This window comes from Aplidium turbinatum, chromosome 10, assembly GCF_918807975.1.
Source record: "Aplidium turbinatum chromosome 10, kaAplTurb1.1, whole genome shotgun sequence".
NCBI classification, from domain to species: Eukaryota; Metazoa; Chordata; class Ascidiacea; order Aplousobranchia; family Polyclinidae; genus Aplidium; species Aplidium turbinatum.
In genome coordinates, this window is record NC_137481.1 from 6,779,184 (window position 1) to 6,806,444 (window position 27,261).

At 38.3% G+C, this 27,261-nt stretch overlaps 1 protein-coding gene and 1 long non-coding RNA gene across 2 annotated transcripts; one reads left to right on the plus strand and one right to left on the minus strand.

Annotated features, from left to right (window-relative positions):
- The first annotated feature begins 1,162 nt into the window (after nucleotides 1-1,162).
- LOC145778891 (uncharacterized) lies at nucleotides 1,163-6,421 on the plus strand. Its single transcript, XR_014290487.1, has 4 exons — nucleotides 1,163-1,301; nucleotides 4,025-4,053; nucleotides 4,584-4,646; nucleotides 6,288-6,421. It is a non-coding gene; the product is annotated as an uncharacterized LOC145778891 (long non-coding RNA).
- A 2,625-nt stretch (nucleotides 6,422-9,046) lies between these two features.
- On the minus strand, nucleotides 9,047-26,145 carry LOC145778459 (uncharacterized). Its single transcript, XM_082589936.1, has 11 exons — nucleotides 26,006-26,145; nucleotides 23,891-23,922; nucleotides 19,401-19,475; nucleotides 17,500-17,556; nucleotides 16,186-17,017; nucleotides 13,690-13,742; nucleotides 13,315-13,366; nucleotides 12,451-12,482; nucleotides 11,592-11,669; nucleotides 11,140-11,196; nucleotides 9,047-10,496 (listed from the first exon to the last, which is right to left on the minus strand). The coding sequence occupies exons 1-11, from the start codon at nucleotides 26,026-26,028 to the stop codon at nucleotides 9,658-9,660; spliced, it is 2,130 nt and encodes a 709-aa protein (XP_082446062.1). The 5' UTR covers nucleotides 26,029-26,145; the 3' UTR covers nucleotides 9,047-9,657.
- Between the last annotated feature and the right edge of the window lie 1,116 nt (nucleotides 26,146-27,261).

The following is a 27,261-nucleotide window of genomic DNA, read 5'->3' on the forward strand; positions in this document are numbered from 1 at the left end:
AGCCCTGGTGTAATGCAAACATGTTATTTTCAAGAGTGGTCTTGGATTAGGAGGGCCGTATTAACCGCCCTCGTACCCCCGAGGAGGCTCGGCTGTTTCGTGGCTCATTCGTTTCAGTTTTTCACACCTATCTCAGGGATGATATGTTTTTTTTAGACCGTAACTTAAAACCTGGTGTGATAGGAGGAAAAATAGGGCATTTTTGCAATAAGCGCCCCAAAATTAGTTCGAAAACGTTGATCTCATAAAAAAAAAATTTCATGCAGACCAGTGTGATCGTCAATGCAAGCTGAGCATGGCAGAACAGGCAGACTAATCTTACACAATATGACTTACTGGTTATTAGCAAATGGGCATTTTTTCACTGGCTTCTGGCTGTGCCGTGGACGTCGCTGGCACTGCGTAGTTGGTATTCTTATCGCTTGCGCTTTGTCATTTGCCATGTGCTCTCTCTTATCGCGATTGCGCCTATCCGCTTGCTGCTTGCAACTGTTTAAAAAAAAGAACTTTCAATGATTGGACTTTACCTAAACCGATACTTGTGTCTCCAGCTTACTTGATATCTGATGTGTAACACGATCAAATAAACAATCAACGCTTGGTATTTCGCAATACAAGTAATGTCTGGTGTAACTGCTCGGAGTTATTTATAAAATCATGATACACCTCAGTGGCTTTAGATTCATTTCTCAGCAGATTTGGTCAGTGCCAGATACAATTAAGGCGGTTTCTTGTCAGATTTTAAAAAGATAACTTGCTGTAGAAAGGCTTGTGGATAAGGTATAAGTTCGAAATTTTACGCCAGCTTTCCTTTTTAAAGATAACTTCATGGATTCGCCACGTAAATTAAAAGAACAGCTTCGGCAACTTTGCAGTTATTTGTAGGCTGGTTGAATGTTAGTTGCATTCATAGCGTCTTAAAGTTATAAGATTTTGCAAACAAAAAAAACAAGAAAGGCAATCTGTGTCCACTTCAAGCAAGCGTATCCCCTCATAGTTTTGCCAAGGCATAGCCTGCTCACCAATTGCGAGGCTGGATAAACGATCAAAAATCCATTTTCTGTAGACCTAATTATTTTTTTGGCTGATTGGACGGCCGTCATTTGAACATCGCTTTCCTGTGCATGTCCTAAATACACGCTTTTAATATGACTTAGAACTTAGAACTTGACTTAGAACTTAGCTTATGACTTAGAACTTGACGAACGTCGATTGAAATTTGTATTAAGCTGTAAGTTGGCTTTAAATATTACTGTCATTTTCAGTCCATGAATAAAAATGAACTTCGACGACTTTAACAGGTATGGCCTAGGCCTATAGTATTTTAATTAAATGTAATTTAAATTCATTTTACGTATATATGTTACCTGATTGCTTTCTGCAAGCCTGCGTCATAGGCGTAGCCAGGGAAGGGAGGCGAAAGGGGCAATGGCCCCCAAAAATTTTCTAAGTTTGGATTCCGAAGTTGAGCCCTTTGTTGAAAATGTAATAAGATTTGCAGAAATTTATCACGTTTTCCAAGACATCTGGCTATTTACACCTACAAGGACTTGTTTTAGACACACAGAAAGACACCAATAATTTTTGCAAATCGTAAATCGCGCAAAATTTACGCGATTTACGTTTCTTTGAACTAATTTGTGGAAGCAATTTCAGAATGGCTTACTCTGTTGGGTTTTTGTGTAGTTATTAAGTTTTTGTGTAGCTGAGTTTTTGATGTTCTCTAATTTTAGCCGCATTTTTGCCCGTTCGTGTATAAGAGCTACCTTTAATAGGTTAATAGCTGTTTATCTGTGGTCACAGCGGTAAACCATAATCTCTTCTTGGGAAAATTTTAACATAAAGTTCCCTAATCCGTTCGTCTGTATATAATGACCGAAGAAACACACACTTGAACTTCTTTTCAAACAGTGTATTCCTGTAAAATTAGCCCGAGGCTACCGAAAACGAGGGAGTGCAACGCCTACACCACTTAAACTGTCACTACACAACAGATTACTTGGATAAAAGACGGAACCTTTGTCCAGCTAGCAAGCACTAAGCCAACAGTTAAATGTGCGGCCAACTTTCAAACAATCATTTTACGAATGACCAGAATAGATAGCAATATCTCAAATTCACGTATGCAGTACTGTGACGCAATAATGAAAGACAATTATGAAGTCATTTCAACAGGTGTTTAAAGCTAATGTAATATTTCCTGTTTAAACAGGCCCAAACAAGTCCTAACAAGTTTGACACAAGTCTATGAACGATGGTGCAATTTTGGCACATTTTCTAGCAACTTCCATGACGTAATATTCAGTAGACTTGAACGGTTTTATATGACGTTTGATTTGTACAGAGATTGGCCGTAACAATCTGCTAATAAATTTCATACAAATATTACCCTAAAAGTGCTTCCAGAAAGCGCTATAATCCATTATTTGAGTGTAATTTTTCAAAAAATTTCCGGGGGCATGGACCCCCTAGAATACGCGTGCCTTCGGCACGCTCTAACCCCCCACCAGCTTTATTGTTTCCCTTGCTCGACCCACCACGATACGCCACTGCACATCAAGTGGCGATGGCTTAAATTAAACACTTTGTTGTTCTCTTCAATTCATCAAATATTTGGCCCCTCCCAATTTTTTTTTCTGGCTACGCCACTGGCCTGCGTGTAACCTAATCAATCTGTAGTCTACTCGAACAGGCTATAGGCCTACATTTGCGCTTGTATAGCCAGTCGCCACGATTCCACGCTACCTTTGATAGCTACAGACGTTAGTGTGAAATATAATCACCTTTACTGTTTTTTAACACTATACCCATACCACCACTGTTACCCTCACTGTTTTCTCTAAAAACTGATAAGCTGCTGTACTGCACCATAATTGAATTTTAGAGTATTTGGCATGGCCAAAAAAAAAAGTCTTGTACTACGGTGCTACGGCGTTGATTGATTAATTTAGTGCATTTTGCTGTGTAACTCAGCAACACCATATCTGTAAAATGACACAGCGCGCAAAAGAACCATACTTTAACAAGCAAAATAATCAAACCAAGCCACGCTACATATAACAAGCAAACGACAATGGAAAGCTGCTGAGTGACCATGACTGGCTTCAAGTCAACAGCCACTTTCAGTCTTAGCCAAGCTGATGAGCAACAGCTAACTTATCTATAATAGTGATACTACATTATCTAGGGATTGAGTTCCATGTTTTAACTCCACTGTATTACAGCAGATGCTTTGTTAAAATTTTGTAAGTGTTGTGTAGTATTTTTGTTTTTTTGTGTACGGTAGTATTTTTAAATTTTGCAGTATTTTGTAAGCGTGTTGAATAAGCAAAATAATTATCATTATTGATTAAACTTCTCTTTGGAAGATTATGAGTAAGCCCATTGGCTGTTTTTTAAATAGTTAGAAAAAGTGAGGATAAGGAATTATAAACGCATTCAAAGATTAATTTAGCAACTTCTGATCTGTTATGTCATTTGTTTTGAACCGCTAGCTGTTTGAAGTCAGGCGTGAGGTGTTCGGACCACATCCTCCTACGACCGTTTGCATATCTTTGTTATGCAACTTTTGTAGTTTGTTGTCTTTTTTTGCATGTTGAATCTCAAATGGCTATTTCGTTCAATATACGGAAGTATATAAGCGAACAACAGCGAATAATATAATTGTAGTAAGCATGCACAATGCACACTCGAAAAAGAGGTTTCAATGAAAGTCCGCCTAACAACTCACCAAGACAAAGCGTCTGATTTTGCGAACAAGAAAATGTTTTCTTGTTCGCAAAATCAGACGCTTTGTCTCAATGAGATTAAGCAACTGTGGTTCAACTCCCGTGGTGTGCGCTTTAGGATCAAGTTCACGGACAATTCTCGATTCAATAATATCCGGCACAACCCTAACAAGCGGAAACTTCATAAGTCTAAGTGGCTGGATGTTCGTGAATAAGTTAAAACTTTTACACGTGCTGTATGCGAAACTACCTGGATTAAGCTAAATAATTTGTTGAAGCGGTTTTTTATTTCATAGGTTTTCATCAGCATTTTCTGAAAATAAAGGTAAGCTTGTTTTGGCAATTTGTTAGTTTAACCTGCTAACTTCACGCTGTTGCGATATATATTCCTAACTTAGTCTTAGGCTCCTGAATCCTGGGGCCAATCTTTCCATCACCAGCATAACCCTTTGATGCAGGCACATGTTTATTTTGTTGTTTAGGTTTGCATATTTCAAACACGTATTGACTTGTTCCTGTTTCTGGAAAATATATTATTGATTACCTATTTTTTCAGCCTGATTGTAGTCAAACACTGAACAGCGCTGAGTATGATTTAGTACGTGATGTTGTTAACAGTAATTTATTGTGTCCCCCTCCCCCCTAATGAACAATTCAACTTAAATTACTTTGCTTTATCGAAAAAAGTTTGCTCTCAACCCCCTTCCTCCACTGCAAATTCTTTCCTGTTTTCCTTTAACTATATACTCTGAATAATACGCTCTGTATAAAATTTCGTAGACGCCCTAAGAGTGCTGTATGTCATAGGCTATTCGCTGATTAGGCTACACATTATACTTATTGCTGTTTTTGCAGTGTTCACTCGCAATGTAGCTTCAATTCAGTCAACAAAAATGGAAAGGATTTTGACTCTGGCCGGTGGGTTTCAATGTAAAAGTGAAAGCTGCTGTAAACTATTTTTGAAGAACGAGTTGTGTGTGTCAGGTCGCTTATTTTGACATTAACAAAAAACGAGTTTTGTTATGTTTCATTTATCTTTGAACTTTGTGATATTGGAAAGCTTACACAGTTGCTGTGCACTGTTTAACAACATAACATCAATAGATTTTATTATCAATTTTTGCTGATAATAATCAGTTGAGCAGAAAATTATAAGAACATCTCGTTGATCAGGTGCGTGTATTCAATGATTGGAGTGGTTTACAAGCAACAACGTATTAGCTGCAAGCAGGTTGCATGAGAAAATATCACCATGGCCAACGACAACATACACCGGGCATGCGTCAGTGCTGCCAAGTCTTTGCAACTAACATATGCGTTAGAGATGCAGCGAACCCAAACTTTTTATTCGCACACCGCACCGCAACTGACTCATCTAACCGCGCACACCGCAACACACCGCAATTTATCTGGAACGTTAACACTGCACCGCACCGCAAATTACAAAATTTTAAAAAAATATTTTAACGCTTTATTTTTTAGAAAGTCAATTGTAGCAAAAAGCACCCATGGCATACAACTGATAACCTACCAGTACAGTTGTGCACTAATAGGCTAGGCTAACCAGATCATATTCTCTTATCAGCATTGCATCTAAGTTCTAAGACATAATACAAACTAAGACAAATAGAATGTTCCTGGATCCAGTATCAGGACTTTTGAACACTTTTTGTAAGCAATAATGCAATTTTAATGTCAGTGGCTATATGAACTACACACACAAGAGTAAAACTTATAGCCTGAACTCACTGGGCTAACTGTTATAGTAACTAATGCGGTAGTTGCGCTAGGCCTATAGCCTGGTAACTGAGCTTATCAGCTAGGCTATTAACCAAAAACATTCGTACAGCTTCCCTGACAAGCCAGCCAGCCCCAAAACCCTGTCAACTGCAAGCCATTTGCAATTTGCATAGCTTTCCAGCTTAGGGTTTCCGAAGGAAAAAAACTGATCCGTGTTTCCAATTTAAATTTGAAGTTTCATAACTGATTTTCTTGAAAAGTTGAAAGTTTACGTTTACGAAAGTTTAATTTCTTGAAAGTTTACGCGGCAAGCGGCGCGGCGCGGCTTTGTCATTTCAACCTTCCACGCGGCGCGGCACGCGGCGAAAAAGTCAAAAGCGGCCGCGTACGCGGCGCGGCACAGCGCGGCTTGCATCACTAATATGCGTCACTATCAGATTAACACTTTCACAAGAGACTTTCAGTCGAAAGTCAACTATTAATAGTAGACTGAATACTGAAAAGTTTGGGTGTTTATCAGGACAATTATCGTTTCTAGCACAGGTTGCAACGTTCATCTGATTCAACTTTGTAAATTATATTTTGTATGTTATTCGCTCTGAGAATGCGCATTATCTTGGTGCGTAAAACGTCAGTGAAGCAATAAATTAACCTGTTTGTCGTTGCTTTTACCTGTACCTTCATCAGATAAACGTTGCAACTAGTGCTAGAAATAATTAATAGTAGTCTATTATGCGCCTATTATACGAAATCAGTTGAGATTTTTAATGTGTTTCTGCAAGTGGTGTTACACTATTATAATAATATCGCACTTTTCAGAGAATTCAAAACATCAGATGAACAAAGGGAAGTACGACGAGGCTTTTGGCTTACTGGACGCCCTTTATGAGCTAGGACCTGAAGTTCAGTTTGTTACAATTTTGATTTAATCTTTCGTCACAGCTCTAGCCACACAGCGCCAGGAAAAAGCAGAGAAGATCAAAAATGAAATTGTGTCTCTCATTGTTGAAAAGTTTAAGGTTGATCCTGAGGATGTTTGCGCATATGCGCTAAAATTAATCGATCAAGAAAAACTTCTTCAATCTTTCCTATTTTCGCTAGTTTCTTTTTCTATGTTAACAGATAAATCCGATGCTCGTACTTTGCATCATGTTGCGATTAAAGCTATTGGAGGTATTACGTCTTCAACCATTAAACTGGTGGAAAGAAAAATAATTTCTAAATCTTTTGTGAAAAAGCACGTTCTTCCACAGCTTTATCAGATCAATGAATTTGTAGAAAAACAGCAATGTTTGGAGCTTCAACAAAAAGCAGTTTGCATTGCCGTGTCGCTGTGTTGTATTGGTGAATATGAGCGTATATTCAACGACCAAGAGAAAGGATTTGCTTTAGTTAAAAAAGCAATCACTGTCATGCAAGATGGTTTGGGAAGAGAGGCTGCCAATGAGGAAATTTACCGAATAGCACTTGCAGATCTGGCAAAGATTCATCTTGCTAAAGGCAATTTCAGAGAAGCTGCAAAAGTGCTCTCCGATGTCATCGACGCAACTAAAAAAGCAAATGACATTGCGTCTCCTATCGAAAAACGTCAAAAAATTGCTGAACTGGAAAAAGCATTGTTTTTCATTCGAATGCAAATCAATTCATAATCACATACTGTATATAGTTTCTGTACAAACGAACAATTGACTTAATTTTGATGGAGGAGCGTACAGTGGTCTACTTTAAAAGGAACAAGTCTGTAAAATAATTTTTTAGTCTCCAACGAATCGTTCGACTCTTAATTTATGAATCGATCAGAAAATGACACGAAATTCCTTCCTTTGTAAATACTGTTGGTCAATAGCTTTGACAGAGGGGTCCAGAGGGTACTTTTGGACCCGGCCCGGGATGATTTAAGGGGCTTGAAACCTTTCTGAAGGGCCAGGGAACAAAGCAACCACCACGAATTCTTTTGAAATAATTCCCTTTTCTGAGAAATTTCTTGATTTAGAGCCCGAGGAATTCATTGGTGCAGGGTCTAGATTACCCTCAAAACAGCCCTGTTGTTGGAGGAAAATTAACAAAACACCATTAGTTTCTTACTTTGCAAGCACCGCAATTTGCAGTATAGTTGAAGCGTGCTGTCTGTTTTCGTACTGCTATATTTTTTCACTTTTGTCTGTGAACTTCTTTGTCACTTACCAGCATTTTTGTGCGAAAGGCTTTACGGTTTAAGTCAGTGTGTTGTTTGACTCATTAAAGTCTTCTTTTATTCGCCACGACAACATCCAAGGTATAAAAGGCTGGATTTAAATCTGTCATATTTTTACGACTGGCTTGGCATTTGGCAAGCAAAATTGTACGCTAAACTGTTTAGCTGTTTAGGCTAAATTTGCCCAAACAGTCATATGCAGTCAAGCACGTTAAATGGTCCACATATGATTTTGGACTCATCAAATGGGAAAAATTGTAGGCCACAGAAAGCAGATTTTTCGTAAGAACTGAACGGGTTTTCCTGTATTTTATGTTTTCTTTCGTTAGCAAAAAAAACGAATATTTGTTCGAAGACGTTGATTGTTTGATATAAGTTTGATAGAAAGGTTAGTTTGCTTCATTTTGCAAAAAAATTCAACAAACCTAAACTACCCAGACAGCAAAATTCGTCATTTTTACATTAATTTAACGTTTGCAGACAATGAATCAATGTAATATGACGGATTTTGCTTTCCGGATTTGTGTCATGTAATTAAAATGCAAAATGGCCTGTAAACGTTAAATCGACGTCAAAAAGACTGATTTGCTGGCTAGATAGAGGGCTAAAGTGGATCAACTCACAGCGAAAAAACGTTTCTTGATAAACGGTTTGATTTGGAGCCTTGTAGGCATGATCCAGACGCATTGATATCTTTGCTTCTTCGTATCGCAAGCTAAAACCAGCAGGGCTAAAGTGAAATTTGAAAAAAAAGCCAAATATCTCCCCTACTAAGTATGCAAAAAATAAAACCATTAAAAATTGACAATAGACAAGATGCAGCGAAAGGCTGTATCTATCAGTCATCGAGTCAGCTTCTCGTGTCTTTGAATATGACAAATGACTGATTAAAACGAAATATACAAATCAAACAAAAAGAGTACCGGTATTTTTTTTATAAAAGTGGCAAACGTTTTATTAATTTTGATGAAAGTTATAGAAAAACATTAAATCAAGGTATAGATTTCTGATTTTTAATCCTGTGTGCCAACATATAGCTCATAACATAACTTCGTCAATGCCATCCATGGTCATAAGTGCGTAGCGAGTTCAGTAAATTCCTCCAACTGCATTCGAAACTCAGCCTATAAAACATTTGTTAACGTTGGGAGATGCGATATCTAAACTTTCAGATAACTTTTTTTAGGGGTTCGCGACTGCTTCGAGGGCATCAAGAGTGGTCTGCCAAGACCAAAAGGTTGAACCACTGCTATAGATAAACAGTAGGCTTATTCACTATGGTAGGTTGTTGGGGTTTGTCAAGTCAATATTATAACGCCTGCGCTTCTAACTCTATGCAGCCCTGTTGGTCTTATGACAATCATAATAACAGGAATCAACGACGTATCAATTTACACTTTTTTATGCAAAATGCTTAGGTCAGTTTGCAATGTCACTACAAAAAAGAATAAGTGCGATCACAAAACATGCATACGTAGCCTATATGTAGGCCTAATACTGAAGTACTTATACAGTGGATTCACAAGATAAAGATTTCTTAGCCTTGGTTAGAAGTACATGCCTAAGATATCTACTTTTCCGGACCTTGCAATGGTTCCATAATCTTTGTTAGAATAATACTATAATGCAACAGAGAACAAATGTAGAATTTTTGCTTGAATTTTCAACGCATTAGAAATGACGTTTTAATTTGTGGACTATCGGAAATGCTTTTTATCGAACCTTTACGATCAGCTAATAAAGGTCTATTTAGCCTGCATTGCTTTGTACAAAGTTAGAATCAGCGCTATAAAGCCAACGTCTGAAGAACTTAAAAATTGTTAGCTTTACACAAAAATGAATGAAGAAATGCGGAAGCAATGTTGAAGTAAATTTTTTATTTATAATTCTGGTTAGCATAGCTTTAGTCTAAATAAAGATAATAATCAAACAGAAGTTCAAGGTTGGACGTGACTTATGTACACAGGCAGAAGAAAAGTCATGAAATTTATAGCCTTAGAAAGTAGTTATATTCAAGCGCCTTTGAACAGTCCTCAGGCTGTTCTCACACGTTTGAAGATCTTTTAGTTTCTCCGCAGGATTGTCATAATCCTCTGCTTTCTTTTTGGCATTTACAGCTTTTGTGAGGACTCGCAAAGCATCTTGGGGGCGATCTTGTGATAAATATGTTTGGCCAAGGTTGTTCAAAGTATCGCTGTAAACGTGATACTTTTCAACATCTTTTCCAAGAACGCTTTCCATCATTGCGACACTTTCTGTCTCAGTGGCTTCTCTGCCGCTCGAGTCTCCAATAACCAGTTGAGTGGTTTCCAGGTGATGCATACATACAGCCTGTACGATACAGCTCTTCTTGCGGTCAACATTTACAGTGTTGCTTATGTAAAGGCTGCTCTTTTTCATTTCAGGAATAATATGCTTTTTGACCAACAATTTAGAAATTTTTCTTTGTTCTATCAATTTCTGAACAGCCAACTTTGTGAACAATGAAACTCTTTGCAACGTGTTGATCTTCTCGGCAGCATCTGTCTCGGTCCTGCAGAACTCTTGGGCTATGTGACTGAACAGAATTGTTTCGAAATACTTGGACTTCTCATACAGTTTCACGGCGTAAACTTGAGCATCGCTGGGGCTGCAGTCAATAGTGTTTTGAAGGATAGAAACAATTTCCTTTTCAATTTTGAAAGCTTTTTCTGGACGGTTTGTTTGCATCAAAACAACGTAATAATTAATCAAAACTCGCAGAAAATATGTGTTTGCTCCTTGCTTGTATTGCTTTTTAACCAGCCCATAAGCCTCTTCATGTTTCCCTTCATCCATATACGATGATATCAATGCTGAAATACAAATACAGTTTGATTGTTTTGCTGTGCAACAATAACTTTGGCTTTATTTTAAAAAGCTATCTCAATTTTTTTTTAAACTTTTTAATTGCGTAAGTTAGCAACTTTGCATAATTTATTTTAAAGTCACCTGAAAATGAAAGTTATATGACCGCAATAAATCAATCCAACTAGAAGTGAATCCTTGATTTCTCGCTACGTCTAAAGTTACCGATACGCTAATTTAGAGTAGACATTCAACCTATGAAAGTGACACCACTGGCAAGTCGGCAGTGTAGTTGAGGGGGAGAGCAACTCTGTTGTACGATGCTTGAAGGGACGTCGGTTCGACCCCGCTTGAAACCACATAGCTATGTCTTTGCAAGACACTGCCCAAGCTGCAAAATCTGTCTTTTTTACATTAATTTAACATCTGCAGACGTTGAATCAATGTAAAAATGACGGATTTTGCTGTCTGGGTGAGTCATGCCAAAATGAGGAGCAAATTGCTCGATAACTGTGTAGCCTTTCGCCACTTTCAGTTGTCTAATGTGATAGCCTACCATCTGTAATGCTGTAGTTGTCACAGCGGACGCAAGATAAAGTGATTGTTATTACTTAGTGACTTTCTAATAGGGTAGTTGTTATTAACTCTTACCAGATTGGTTCAACAATTGTTCGATGTTGGAATGCTGTGATTCAGATTGACGTCTGCCTGTGCATTATAAGAAATAAATGCCTTGTTTCAAATAATATTATTTCTAGGTTTATGAAAAAGTACACTTATACTACAGTTTGAGAAGTAGACCTAGCTGTTGGTCAAGGTAGCAGAAGACTTCGGTAGTTCATCTTTCTTTAAATGCGATGAAAAAATACGGAAAACATTTTGCGCTAACGTAAAATGAGGATAACTATACAAACAAATTGGAAATTGTGAGAATTAATAAGTAAACTCTATTGCTAAGCCTACGGTTCTAATACAGTGAATATACTTGCAACCATGTTCCTTTAGATTCATTTTTGATGCAGGTCAGACCGTTGTTTCACAGATAAGCAGGTGAAACCTTCAATCTTAGTTCGAAACAAGACAAAGTGTAATCCCACACATACTTGGCTCTTGCTCCTCATCTGAGTGGACTTCTCTGATCCGAGCCTGGTTATCATCATCATTATCTCCCACCAATTGAGCTGAAGAAATTAAATTTCTACAATGTGTTTGCTTTTGTAGGTGTCTACCAGTGGCGTAGCGTGACCATGTTTTTTGGATCTACACTTTTTTAGAAAACTAAGCATATGGTCTACTTGTATTAAAAAACAAAACAAAAGTACAAACAACAAACAGCGGAGGTGACTGAGTTGAAGCACACCCAGGAATTTATAAATACAAGTACAGCAGACTAAAGTTTGCCGAAATAAGTAAACACCCAAAATAATGGTACCGTTACGCCACTGGTATATCTATAAACTGCTAACTGTACAGTTATAAATTGCAAATGTTGTCTCGTCTAAACGCATAGAAGAAAAAGAAATTTAAAGTAAAATGCCCAATTCTAGTCTCAAGAGTTTAGACCACAACAACTAGAATTTAGCATTGAGGCATTTTGTTGATAGGCTTGTGTTAGGAGGGCCACTTTACTAAAAATAGAATTTTTACATTTTAATCAAGCCCCAATAACTTTCGATATTATAGCCTACTATTATTCCATCACTAAATAGATAATAATTTAATGTAAAATACTTCGAAATTGTTAGGTTTTCATCTGTGTATGATTGACAAAATTGTTAACATTCACTATCTGTTGTTTTGGTAGACCACATAGGGTGCAACTAACCCTAGTAAGCCTGAACAAAAGCCTTGTGGTGGTGAAAGGTGGACCAAACCCCAAAGGCCCCAGAAAAAGCAAATAAAGCTAAGGCTACAAAAAGAAATTTAATTTGCTTTATACAGTATAACATAAACATAGCCTACCTATCCGATGAAGGGCAAGCATTCTCAGCAAGCTGAAAAAAGATAAATAGTAAACATTAGCTACAAGCTTTTGTATAATAATAATAATCTACAAATTAGCCTAACTCGAATAACATTCTGGTGGTTAAAAAATCTTATTTGTCATTCAACTTAAACTAACTTATACCTTCACAGTGATGCAATGCCACCATTTTTTTTTATAAAATTATCGCACTAATTGCTCTTTTCATCATTTTGTGGTTTATCATCTATAAATGCTCTAATGAAAAAGCTACTGTGTCAGACAATGTAGCTAGGTACGCTGTAAGTTGAAAGAGCCGAAAACAGCCAAAGATAACCATGGACTACTGTAAGCTACCAGGGACAAACTTTGTGTAATATTATCAAGTTTTATGTCAGTTGCACACCAACACTTGACATTGGCTATTCTCTCTCAAGGTTTCTTCAAATAAAAGAACGCTTGGCAAATATGTCAACCTTTTATCAAATGCCCGCCTTGCCACCTCTCCCCTGAAAATAGGTGTGGCGATCACTAGCTAGTAACACGCACCGTCGACTTGTTGTCATCGTCATGTTATAAAACTCTTGATCAATTTTGAATTCGATTGAAAAGCAGCTTTAATAGATGAACCAGTATGCACTTTCAAAGTTTTAATTGTTTCTATCTCGCTTCTACGGTAGGTTTGGAGGCTGTGCAATTTTTAAGATAATGTTAACACTGTTTTTAGCGATGTATACTTTAAACCTTTGGGTTTTGCCATCTTTCTCTTTTGTTGGTGTCAAATTCGTGTGTTTACTTTGCCGTTCTGTAGCCTACATGTTTGCGCCAGTATGAAAAAATAAAATTGCATTATTTTAACTTACTTATTGCCATCAAGGTTTATCTCCATAATGAAACGTGGAAGTGTTGAAGATTGTTTTCAACGTAAAGTCAACCTTCAGATCTGCCTTAAAACAGTCGAGTTTTCTGTCTTTAAATTTAAAACAAACATGAACGGTTCAAACTGCCAATAAGCTTGTGACTGCCAAATCGTCTTTTAACTTGGAATAACTAAAAACAAAACCTGTTTAAAAAATACTAAAATTTATCAAATTACATTCAGCAATAAAGCCTGGCTGACTACATTACCATTGTAAATCTGAATTGCGTGTCAAGTATTGAAGGTACTCATATTCTTGGGCAAACATTGAACATAGCTATTGGCTTTGTTGGATGTAATTGTAGAAAGAGGAACTCACTCAGGTCGAGAACAATTTCAGTTCCTCTTTTTGCTTTCGCAATACAAACACGGCTAGTGATGAAAACAAAGTTTACTTTCAAATAAAACCACATACGTTTTCTTTTGAAAAAGTTCTATGTTTAAGCTCAAACTTTTTATTTCTAATTAGCTAAGGGCTGACATACCCTAAATAGTACAGACAAAAAATACACTCTTCGCTCCCCTGGTAACTCAGTTCTCCGTTCCTATAGCTCAGTTGCTCAAGCACCCGGACTTGGTGCACAAAGAAACCTATTCCGGAAGTGTAATAGGTTTCTTTTAGGCAAACAAATTTTCTATTTTGGTCGCTTTCGATATAACCGATGAGAAAAAACCTAGCAAAGAAACAATGCATTTTTTTCGCTCTTAACTTCCATAGGCGATTACCAAAGCGTTTCACATTTGCATTTGATGGTTTAGTTAAAGATTAAATAACTTTACACCTGGTCAACAATTTTGTTTGCAAAGTAGGCATTGTGATAACGTATCGCTGCATGCGTTTAATTTATTTTGCGAAACGTGATGTTTGCTTTAGAAAACAATGTTTAATTCATATAATTGGAAAGAGGTAAAACATTATTCTCGTACAAACAGATGTTTGCTAGAAGGTCTAATAGGCACAGCAATCTGAAGGCAAAGTGTTTTATAGCAAACTGATCCAACAATTAGCCAAAGTAATAATCTGTTGCTTTCTGCCAACTTATTCCATCCGAACATTAAACGCAACTCAAAACATGATATTTATTCCCTTCGTCTGAACGCCTGGTGAACAGTCGACTCATTTAAATGCGGTTGCAAATATTAATAAGTAGATGAGCCAAACAAATATAAATCAAACACAGTTGTGGACAGTCATTACACTCAAAGCCGTTGAGAGGCTATTTTCAACCCGGTACCAATATGCACCTCTGGCCAAAAATCAAGACCCTAATAAAAAAAATGCACTATATCCAAAAAATACTAAGTGATTTTTTCAAGTTCCCGGGGCCCTTACAAAGCTTACGGGCCCCTAAGATGCTCCTGGGGCCGTCCAAAAACAAGCTCATACAGCTAATTTAGGGAGTGCTGATTCCAAATCTGGCATCCGCTTTATTCTATCATCTGGAGTTTCCGATTTTCTGGTTTTGAAAAAATTCTAGAAAACTTGGAAAAATTCAACCCAATTCCGTAATACCGGGAAAATAAAAACAGTATTCTGAGTTGGCTATCTCTTTAGAACGTCCGTTTTCATATCGGAGACTGACTTTCAACTTTTGGTCGGGTAAAAACATAGAAGCTATCCTTTTTGGAGATCAGCATCAAGGTGGTGGGGAAAAATAAATGCAGTTTCGTTCAATTTGTGTTCTGTCTTTAATTTAACAGCGGATTATGTAGCCTAAAGACCAGAAACAGCTTACACAGTAAATATAAAGTGGAAACTGGGCTACACCGCCGCCTAAGGTTTTACCGGTAGCCTACTGATAACAATAAATCAACAACGTGTAGGGCTACTGTTGCCTACATACAGTATATCACATCAACAAAACGAAAAATGCATCAAAGCTAGTTTTTCATGTAATGATTACATCAAAAACACAGAACATTGATAAAATTGTCACTTAGCCGTGATCGCAGTTTCATGGTAAACAACCCTGTTGCAGAAAAAGCTCTTTCTGCCTCCATTGAAGTTATAGTGGGATGCTCAATAAAGCATTAAAAAGCTGATCCAGTTTGCTTTGTCTTTATCTGGTAGCTATGTAATCTCATCTCTTTCTTTATCATGGCTTGGAGCTGGCTTACATCATTAAACACTGTGCCGGATTGTAAGTGTGGTTCTGTGGAATGCCCAATAATATGTATAGGCTACTTGAAGTCTTCCATCAGAAAGGCTTCACCTTTTTAATCGCTGTGAACCAGCTGGATTTGGTTGTTCTTAACCTGGCTTTTTGCTTTAAAAAAACGGGAATTTTTACTTGAGAAAACCAGGAAACGAGACATTGAAAAACCACTAAATCTCGGGAATTCTGGAAACCAGGATCCCAGTTCTCAAATCATAATCTCATCGAGAGTTTGTGAGTAATTTGAGAACAAGAAGCAGTAGGCTATAACGTAAAAAAAATAGGCTTCCATACTAAATTATAAAAGATCCTGCCGGGATAAAAAAATGACTTCACGTTTGTAGGCTAAGTTAATCATCATAAAAATAAAAATAAACTTGTCTTTAAACTTTAAGTCACGTATTTCAGCCACGAAAAAAATGATGCTAATCAACGTTATTGATTGTGTTCACCAAAGAATTTTCGTGACCCTTCCAGTCGGTTGTGGCAAAACGGGATGCGGGTGACGTGGATGCTGCGCAGACCGCAATCTGCTTTGGAAAATATGAAGTTTAACATGCAAAATACAAAACTGCATAAACACAACATGTTGTAGCATCTGAGTTTTCTTTTCGCACTTTACTTGCAAATTGTTTTAAAGTTTAATGTAAATCTTTTTTCATTCGGTTTCTGCAAGACGCTGGGTTAGTTTTACGACATTTTCAGACTTCTCCAATGCAAGTTGTTTTTCTAGAACTGTATTGTAATCTTCTGCTTTCTTTCGCTTCTCCAACGCTGTGGTAACCACACGTAAGGCATCTCGAGGTTTATTCTTATCGAGGTAAACTTGTCCGAGATTGTTGTATGTGTCACTGTACAAGTGGTACTTTTCAGCAGAGGTCCCCAAAACGTCATCCATTAAAGCGATAGATTCTTTCAGTGTTGTTTCTCGTCCTTCCAAATCTCCAATCTCTTGCTGGGCATCTTCGAGATGTTGCATGCAGACAGCTTCGATGATGCAGCTTTGCTTCTTGTCGGCATTATGGACTCCTCTGATTTGAGAGCAGATCTTTTTCATTTCCGGGATGATGTGCTTTTTTACCAGCAACTTCGAAATGTCGCGTTTCTTCATCAATTTTGCGACTGATAACTTTGTTCCAAGAGCACAGTGTTGTAAGGAATTGATTATTTCAGCTGGATCCGTTTCAGCTTTGCAGAGTTCCTGAGCAATGTGGAAAAATAAAATTGCTTCAAAGAACTTGGAGTCACTGTGCTGTTTTTCTGCATAAACGTAAGCATCCTTTGGAGAAACTTCCATTGTATCTTGAAGAATGGAAATCATTTCCTTCTCAATTTTGAAAGCTTTTTCTGGACGATTCGTTTGCATGAGCACAACGTAGTAACTTATGAGAACTTTAAAAAAATGAGCGTTTGGCCCTTGCTTGTATTGTTTCTTCACTAATCCGTATGCTTCTTCATATTTTCCTTCATCCATGTAAGATGAGATTGATTCTAAACAGCACATATAGCGGTGATGAATAAGTTGTGTAACAGGGTTTAGTAAAATATAGCACATGTAATAATAATAATCGTATTGTTAATTTACGCCCATCGCGACAACATACAGTACATTGTGACCACAGATGCGATACAATGGACAATTTGAAACAGTGAAGTGACATATTAGTCTTCGAATCAGCTGCTCCCTTTATTTTGACATTTAGTTGCTTGTATATCATTGGTTGTTTATTGTGTAGCCCACGTCGTAATTGCTTACTTTTTAGGTCACTTTTCCGTTGCAACAAAAAGTGATTGAGTACTTGAGTAGTTTTTAGAAATCTTCTCAATCAAAACACAAACTAACCTACACAGAAATTAAACAGTATTGTGTTTTTATTGGCCACTCGTTTGTTTGTTGCATCTGTATCCTAACTTTAGTCTTTTGTAAGCAATTAAGCATAGCCAGTTAGCCACCCATACGAAAACTGGCAAACCTTCTTGGTGAAGCAACTTTTCAATGCTGGAATCTTCGACTTCTGTTTGCCGTTGGTCTGTAAAACAACAATAATTTTCATTCATTTTTGGTAAAGATGTAAATTTCTTAAACCATCAACAAATACAACCTAGCAACCACACTGCATTTAACATAATAGCCTGTATTATGTAGGCTATTATGTTAGTAAACTATGAATTACGGACGCTTGTATTTTATGGTTTATTTTCAGTTTATTATATTATGTTAAATGCCGTGTGTTGGTTTGATTGATTGATTGAATCTTTATCCTCGGACTGGGAAAGCTTCTTGGAGAGCTTAATCCTGGCAGTTTCGCATACTTGTAGAGGCTTTGAATCACTGACGCAGGCCCGGTCGCCGAGATTGACAGAGTGAAGTTTCCGATTGTTGAAGTCTTATTGCCAGGGAATTATTCCATCCATTAGATGCCGCTGAATGGAGAGCAGTCCTTAACATGCGTTGCTCAAGCGCACACCCCGAGAGTCGAACCAGCCCCGCTTGATCTTGAAGCTTCTTCGTTCCAGAAGTCACGCGCTAACCAACTGAGCTATCCGGGCGGACGGGTTAGGTTGTAGATGAGCTAGATTGAGGATGAGCTATCGGGTTAGGTTGTATTTTTCAAAATTAATAAATTTCAATTTGAAAAGACACTTTTCGTTGGCAACTTGTTCTACGCCTAAAGCTGGCTGCATTTTACATCAATGTCAAGGAAAGGCTTCTGCCGAATCACATGGGACCATCGACCAGTTCAGTGGTCGGGCTGTGATCGCCTTTGGCTCTAGTGCTGGGAGAGCTGCGATCGATTCCAGGTCAAGTCAAAATTGAAGACTTTAAAAGCGGTACCGGTTGTGTTCTTACTTACATAACGCAGCAAGGGTAAGTTGCTGGGTAATAGTGCGATGGAATCCTAAATCTGATGCAAAATCAAACATGAGCCTTGTCGCTAAAAGACCTTTCCAGTTGTAGAGCGACAATAAATGAAACCATAATATTATTATTACATAAAATTAAAAAACGTATATGAACAGCATATACCATCTTCTTTGATGGCTATGCTTTTTAGGCTTACTTATTTAAACGTTTGGGTTATCAGTGTTCCTTTGTTTTCAAAAAGAAACAAAGTAATTTTCACTCCTTTTTACATAAGCAATATCATCTCAACTGATTGTTATCACTATTCAACGTTTTTACTCACTATACTAGTTGTATAGAAAAGGTTGGCATCGCCTGGATGAGAACAGCCAAACACAGAATGATGTGAAAAATATTATGTATGGGCGATCTGCCAGAAGTGGCATGACTGGCTGATGACCAGTACTATGTACGTATGTTTATTGACATAGGTAATATTGTTTTTGTTTGAGCTCTTGTGCGATTGCTGTTGTGTAATGGTTTCTGCCGTTTTTCTGTCTGATGCACATGATTAAATGATTAGACAAACAATAAATGCTATTAATAGCCTACTGCAAAAAGTGCTCAATGCCAAGCAAAAAGCCAAGCAGAGTGAATTACATCAAAATTAGCTACTAGTTCACTAAAAACCTTAACAGCCTGTTTCACCTCAATAGGATCATCAGAACAGACTTATAGAATTTGAATCTATTGGAATTTATATTAACATGAATTTAATCAAATATAGTTGGTACTTTCTGTTGGTACTTTGAGCAGTTTTTGTAGTACTAATAGTATTTATTGTTTAATATAAATTTATATGAGTTTATGTTATATTAATTAATTATTTGAATATATTCTATCTGAATAAGTTTCTTCTGATGATCCTACTGAAGTGAAACAGGCTGTTAAGGTTTTTAATGAACTAGTAGCTAATTTTGATGTAAATAATTCAATACTGGTATGTTTTTATGTTGATGAACGGCTCACCTCTTTCATTGCCTTCATCTGGACCTAACTCCCGAATCCTGGCCCCGCCATTGCTCGTAGTCTGAACACCTTGAGCTATATAAAACATTATAACAATGTCAGTTAAATGAAGTAGCTGTAGAAACCCTGTCTACAGAGACTATTTGAAATGAGCACTAGCAAACTTGTATAAAAATGCAGTTTATGAATGGGAGCTAGCAAATATGTGCAACAAAGGCAAAAACTTGGTCACCCAGGTCGTACATGGCCGAGAGGCATAAAGGAAAGAAAGTACACAAACAAAGATGAAAAACAAAAGGTTCAAACCTAAGCAAATACCAAATCACCAGGTAACACCAAACAGGAATCAGAGAACAATAGCCAACAATGGCGTTTATGACAAATTAATTGTGTCTTTCAGCAGGTGATCAAAAACTGATTTAAACTTAACAATGTTCCAGTGCTGAAACATAAAAACAATATTAAAAGATTAAAACACACATTTACTTACAGTACTCTTTCCATGGCAGACAAAAACCAAAAAACTAGATTTATCGAAATCTACAAGGCGTCAGGCGTGCCTTGCGGAAGGCGGTAGAGAGCACCAACAAAACAAAAAAGGGAGCAAAGGAAACTAGCCGCTACACCCGCCCCAATGTAACCATGCCATCAAATGGTTATATTAAAGTTAAAGTACACGCACAGAAGTGTGGCCAACATCCAAAAAAAGGTTACAAGAAAAAAAAAAACATTAATGTAAGATGACGAGACAGGCTCTAGCGCTACGACTGTGTGATAGAAGACACACAAGATCAAAACAGGCCAACGACACAAAAGTTTGGAATACAATAAAAACGCATGCACACACATAGGCCTAATGGGAAACAGCAATGAAAAACAACAATCCGTTGTACAATAGTCTCTTAATTACTCCACGGCCTCCAACCAGAAATTCGTCTGGTGGTAGAGAATTGTCTATCTTCCCAAGCAAAAGCGCGTTCGGCGTCCCAGTCGGAACTCACTGGTGTCAAGGGCCGCCCGTTTAGAATTCGCTCCACTTCGGTAACAAACGTCAGAAGTTCTTCATCATCTAAAGCCTTTTCATCAGTTAATGCCCTTAGGATTTTACGAACCGATCTTATCCTTCTCTCCCATATGCCACCTTGATGGCTCGAGGCTGGAGTGTTAAACTTCCATTCGATCCCACGGCAACTCAGCTTGTTGGCAATTAGGTTTGCATTCATCTTCTTCAGACCTTCTTTGAGCAAGCGGTCGTCGCCAACAAAGTTGTTGCCATTGTCACTGACAATCTGATTTGGAGTACCACGGCGACAGGTAAACCTTTGCAAGGCTTGAAGAAAGGAAGCAGTTTCAAGAGAATGAGAGATTTCTAAGTAAATGGCTCTAGTGGCCAGAGAGGAGAAAACACAGATGTAACGCTTAACCATGCTTCGACCACGTTTGACGATAATAGGCCCCATGTAATCTACCCCAGTGCACGAAAATGCCGCATTTCCGGGAGCTACGCGGAACCCAGGAAGGGGTGCTATTAGCTGTTGGCCACCAGAGGCGCCAATGCTGCGACATTTTAAGCATTTCCTTGAAAACGTTTTTACCGTGGAGTGGCCTTTTACAATCCAAAATTTTTCGCGAGTGGTGCTGAGTGTGTGTAATGTGCTGCAGTGTCCTTCTTTGCGATGGAAGAAATCTACAATGGGGCCTGTGACATGATGATCACTAGGCAAGATAACGGGGTGTCTTATCTCCAAGCAAAAAGGTGATCTCTGCAGACGACCCCCAACCCGTAAAATACCGCCGAAAAGGATGGGACAAAGCTTTCGTAGTGGGGAGAACTTAAGGTTCACCGTATGTGTATGACTTGAGGAAGCATTAAGGGTCTCATGATCAGGCAATTGCGCTATCTCCCTTGCAAAGGTCTGCTTTTGCACAAGCCTCACTTTATCGTCTGCTGCCTCGTTTAGCTCCAGTGCGGTCAAGCTTGCTTTACTGGGTTCATCAACCGCACTTCCCTTGACCTTAAATTTCAAGAATTCCTTGAAGCGCCGCATCCAAGCCACAGCCCTTTTAAGGCGAAGGTATGATGAAAAGTGGTGCAATAGCTGAGCAAGTTTAGAACTCTGACTATCAGACTGTTGGGTTAATGCATTTATGCGATACTGTTTTTTCAACTCAGGATATTTGCTTGCCACAGAAGACACCAGATTGGGAAAAGAAGGCCGGTCGTTTTCACTAATTTTCACTGACGTCTCCATTAGCAAAACAGCCTTTTTGTCATTGACAAAGAGAGAAGAATCATCAACGTCAGGGCCATCATTGGAGTCGTGGTTATACATACGTTCCATCTGAGCATGGAGAAAAGAACTATCTTTATGAATGAAGTTAGCATGTGCCAAGCTACTGTTAGGAACTTGGTCATTAATCGGGCCTACCAGAGTCCATCCAAGTTCAGTCTTCAATGCTACAGGACCTCCAAGCGGACTTTCTCTGCGCTGCAGTGAACGGTGGGCAACTTGCACATCTGCACCAATCAAGATTTCCACCTTCTCACCCACAAGCTCTGGGAATCTAACATCGTTCAAGTATGCGCGTCCTTCCGTGTCCCTCATTGTAGGGATGCTGTCACGCAACTCTGGTAGGTTCGCAACAACAAGTACATTTTTCAAGGGCACCACAGTGCTCTCATTGATACCTTTAACCAAAAAGGAAAGCCTGTATCCTTGCTCTACACAAGTGCCACTTACAGTAGAAAGAGAGTACTTCACACTTTGTCCTTTCATTTGCAGCCGATCCATTAAACTAGTGGAGCACAATGTGGTATTAGACCCTTCATCCAAAAACGCATATGTGTTAATACAATGCTGGCTATCACTTCCATACACTGTGACAGGAACAACCTTTAACTTCACCATACCATCCCCTCGGGAGCACACAATTCTACTTGCACAAGTGACCGCTACGTCTTCAGTATCACCTTCAATAATCATGTTTGTGGACACCCTTGGATGTCCTTCATTTCCACCATGCAAGGGGCCTTGCTCTCCTTCTCTCCCATGAGATCTTCCGTTATGAAGCAGGGAGTGATGTTTCTCTGGACAAATCCCACACTTGCTATTGCTTTGGCAACGGCGAACGAAGTGGTCTCCTAGACAGTTGAAGCACAACCGATGGTCCAACACCAACTTCCATTTTGATCTTTGGGGCATATGCTGGAATGTTTTGCAGTCAGCTAACATGTGATTTTCGCTGCAAACCATACAATTAGATCTCTCTATTGGTGCGCCATAGTCTCTGTAGACAGGGTTTCTACATCATTTAAATTTAACAATGTTCCAGTGCTGAAACATAAAAACAATATTAAAAGATTAAAACACACATTTACTTACAGTACTCTTTCCATGGCAGACAAAAACCAAAAAACTAGATTTATCGAAATCTACAAGGCGTCAGGCGTGCCTTGCGGAAGGCGGTAGAGAGCACCAACAAAACAAAAAAGGGAGCAAAGGAAACTAGCCGCTACAGTAGCCTACAAACTACTTGTAATGTGTTAGATCTTCGATATCAGAGGAACTTCTTATGCTGGACAGTTTAATGAAAATTCAAAGTATAAAACTTGATTAAACATATAGTCATACTGTGATGTTTGGCTTCAATCACTACAGCTCGCGCGAGAAACTAAATTAGTCTCGTGCTTGCCTTTACGACACTGTTCAAATAGAGGGAAAAAAAACGTTTGGTTCACATCGTGCGTTTGAGTAAAACAGAATAAAAGCAAGAAGTCACAAATACTAAAACATTTTTTGTCTCTGTCAAGAGTCAAGACTGAAGTTGTGTAAAAACTATGGAATAAAAGACAAGGAAAGAAAACCAGGCAGTGCGAACTGCGCACAATACAACCAGGCGTCTGACTAGTGTTGAATTCAGATCTGGACACCTAAAATCAGATTCAATTTTGAACTAATTTTTCTTGCAATGCAAGGACCAGCTAATTCTTTAATTAATTCTGTAATTTTTTTTTGATGCGGTCAATTTAGACAAAAGGCAATAAACACCAGCTCAGTTTGGTTCTTACTCACGCCTTTCGATATCAGCATCTTGTGACACTTAATTTAAAGTAATTTTAAAACGTGACGAAACGAAATCTACAAACAGATTGGAGTTCGAAACATGCCATGATGCCTTTGAAAATTAATGATTTTTTTTTTTTTTAAATCACCCGAGCCCTGAGCATACCAGGCAAACGTTAGCATACTTTTGACGGCGTAACAGATAGCTAAAAAAAATATTTATCGACTTCAGCGTTCCTTGTTTGTAATAACAACATTGAACCATGCTATGTTTAACTGGTTTTATGTGTTTGAATTTCTGTTGTAATCGTCCACTAATATTTGCATATTAGCGCAAGCTGACAACAAAAGTTCGATTAGTGCAAACAAGGTATTTCGTGAAAAAGCTGGGCCTAACACGCACAGCCGCAAATAAAAACAACTCACCCATTCGTTGCAAAGCGTACATTCGCAACAATCTGAAAAATAAAAATCTGTATTTTTTCATGTGCATGGTAGGCTACTTGCAGCAAGGAGATAGCCATACGTTTTGAATGATATTAAACATCATTCAAAACGTATCGCTAAAGATAAGAAAGTCAACCACATGAAAAGACTGAATTGATTGGTATGAGGAAATCAAAGACACAAGACTATTGCCAATTACAATACGCATATTTAAATTATTGCAAATAACGAAAAGTAAAAACCATGGGCTATTTTCATTCGCTTCTTCTGAGTCACGTTTGTCATCCGCATTACAATTCTTTTTTATCCGCACAAATGGGTGCCATCTCACTGGCTGAAAAGCACTGCTGTAGCCTATATACGTGTGTATCCTGCTAGGCTACAATAGTGGTGTATAGGGCTGTAGGCTACTGTGCATCTTGCAAGTACACCACACCAGCCTACGGACATCTTGCTTTGATTTGATAGCCGTGGTCAAACATAAAGCGTTCGTCTTGCACAGGAGTCACTAACTGGGGCTTGCAGAAGGCATCAACGTAGGCTACAACGTGGAAGTAGGATAACCTAAAACCACCAATTTGAATGTACTTCTAGATGGGCGTTTACGTGTCTATGATCATGGGGTTCCTTGTTTTACGTTTGTAAATGTCATTTAAACATTGCTGTGGTTTCACCACTATTGTGTTTCATCAGTTACGGTAGAAACGCTTTTTCGGTGTTTACGACAAGCTTTTGTGTCCCAGCTCCTGGTTTCTTTCACTATGTTGCCCTCGGGATCGATTAAATTTATGTAAACATGATTTCGGGGAAAACGTCACGAAATGAGGTCAATGAAAAGGAATAAACATTGGATTATAAGGCCAACAGGAGTCGGCTCACTGAGTGTTGCAATAAGCCATATAAATAAATCTTTATGCTTTAAACTTGTTTGTTTTGTTAAAAAACGGTCTTTTTGTTCCATTCTTTAATTTATCCAGCTGTCGTGTAGGCTATTTTCGTTGGGATGCAAAATACAAAAAAATTGCTCTGTTTAAAAAATGTGAAGCAGAAGAGACAACCCTGCTTTTGCTTGGTATTAAAAAATTCTGATGAAATCTTTCGCCTCGCTATCAGTGCGCAAAACAATAGACAGGAGCAGGGCCGGATTTAGCTGATGGGGGGCCCGGGGCACTTTTAGATCGGGGGGCCCCCCTGCAAAAAAAATTTTTTGCGAAAACCACCTCTGCGTCTACAGTAGCATCAATCCAGCACTGCACAGCATTTTGCAGAAACTTCAAAGGCTGAAAGGAAGAAAAAATAACACAAAATCACATTTTTTCCACGTCGGGGGGCCCTTCAAAAGTCGGGAGGCCCGGGGCACCTGCCCCCTCTGCCCCCCCCTAAATCCGGGCCTGGACAGGAGTCGAAGTGTTGTTACAGTAGCGTTGTTAGATTAGCTTACTACTTTTGTTGCTGCGGTATTCTGAGCTAAGTTAACATGTAGCGCTGGAAACTGGGTACAAAAAGCGTCCTTTACTGCTTAAGAGTTAAACTATCAAAAGTTTTATTAGTGCGGCCGCCACAGCTTTCCTTAGTTCCAAAGTGGCCTGCATGCAAAAAAGGTTGATGACCCATGGCCTTGAACGATGGGAAGGCTAAATCTAATCCCTTTAAGCAAACGGAGGACTAATATCCAGGCTAAAACGAAGTGGGATATTCAGGAAAACTCATTTGTGAAAAAAAGGTGAATGCACCTCAAAACGTTTGATTTCTTAATCAAAATTTTCTTTAAATCATTCAGCTTACAATATGCAATGTAAGCTTACGTGGTCAGAATCGTTCAGAGGATATTTTAGACCCTGTGCTAACGAGATTCTTGGGCCCTAAACCAGGAGATTTATTAGAAAAACGAACTGTATCCAAAGAATACAAAGTGTATTCAAACTGTATCCAAAGACTACAAAGTGGTTTCTTCGTGCTTCCGAGCCCCTTTAATAGGTTCCTGGCCCCTGAAATTATTTAGGACCCGGATCCAACCCCTGGACCCCCCTGTTAACGCTACTATACATGGTAGTCTACAACATCCAATATGCCACCACACAGACTATTACTTACTGTTCACCAGGCGTTAAATTCATGTTGATTTTTCTTGAAGAGTTTCTTGTGACTAGCTGACAAGTCTTCAAGTAAAAAATGCTTTTGCAAGCAACTGAAAAATATGTAGAAAAAGAGGCCTCTGCTTACCAGCTTGTTCGTAGTCTACAAATAAAACTCGGGTCTTTAAAATCGAACTTATATATTTCTCGTTCTTTCGAAATTACCTGTAGCCTACTATATTACCATACGGGAAATTACCTACTGGTTTCTACTTCTACGTAGGCTGTATTTCATTTTTTCAAAATATGACGCTGGTTTATGGTGCAACAATGACTGCGCACTATAGCACGTCAATGTAAACTTATGTAACTGTAAGTCTGCTTCATCATTTGCTTTGATCAGAAGTATTTTTGTATTTGTAGCCTACATTATTGATTAAATACAAGTAAACATTTCACCATAATCTACCAAATCATTAGTATAAAAATAAATATAAGCTAATCAAAAAATAAAGAGCCCGAAATGTAGATACCAAACTCATGTTCAGCAAACAAACAAACAAAATAATTAGATTAACTAGGCGTTCCAACCATTTTGCTCCTAAATATAAGCTATTTGTTTACTGTCCGAGAAACATATTTGGTAGTGTCGCAATTGTGCATTAGTAGGCTAGGCTGCAATTGTTGCAATAGATGCAGCATTAATTTACACCAGAGTTGTGGAGTAGAAATTATTCTTTGAAACTCTACAGAGACAATTTCTTAAATATTCCTATAGCCAGCAGCTTTGGTGTTTTATACCCAAGTTTATTCTCATTTTTGTGCCTAGAATTTTTCCAGGAGACCGAAAACAAAGAAAACGTTAGGCCTACATATTTTTGGTGTCCTACTGTTTTTTTTTAGAGGTCTCTTGTTTGGAGGATTCGAGCCTCTCATTCACACTGGGCCCAAATTGTTACCTCAACTACTCTCTGTGGAGGAGTATTTGAAACAAAATTTAAAATTTAAAGTATTCTGGTAAAGATGTGGTTGTCTTAGTTATGACATGGCTGAGTAAAATTTCTTAAGTTTCAAAGTAAAACTAAAACTTTCCGTTTGAATTCAAACTTAATCCCTGGTTATGTTGCAATGTTTTTTTTACATAACCGCTACTGTTCAAAAAGTGAATCTGACTTGACCTGAAAGCTAACCAAGGTGCCAAGTAAGATGCCAGAGAAGAGGAGACTGACCAGTGAATTGATCAAGTTTGTTCTGTTGAAAAAATAGGCAAACAAA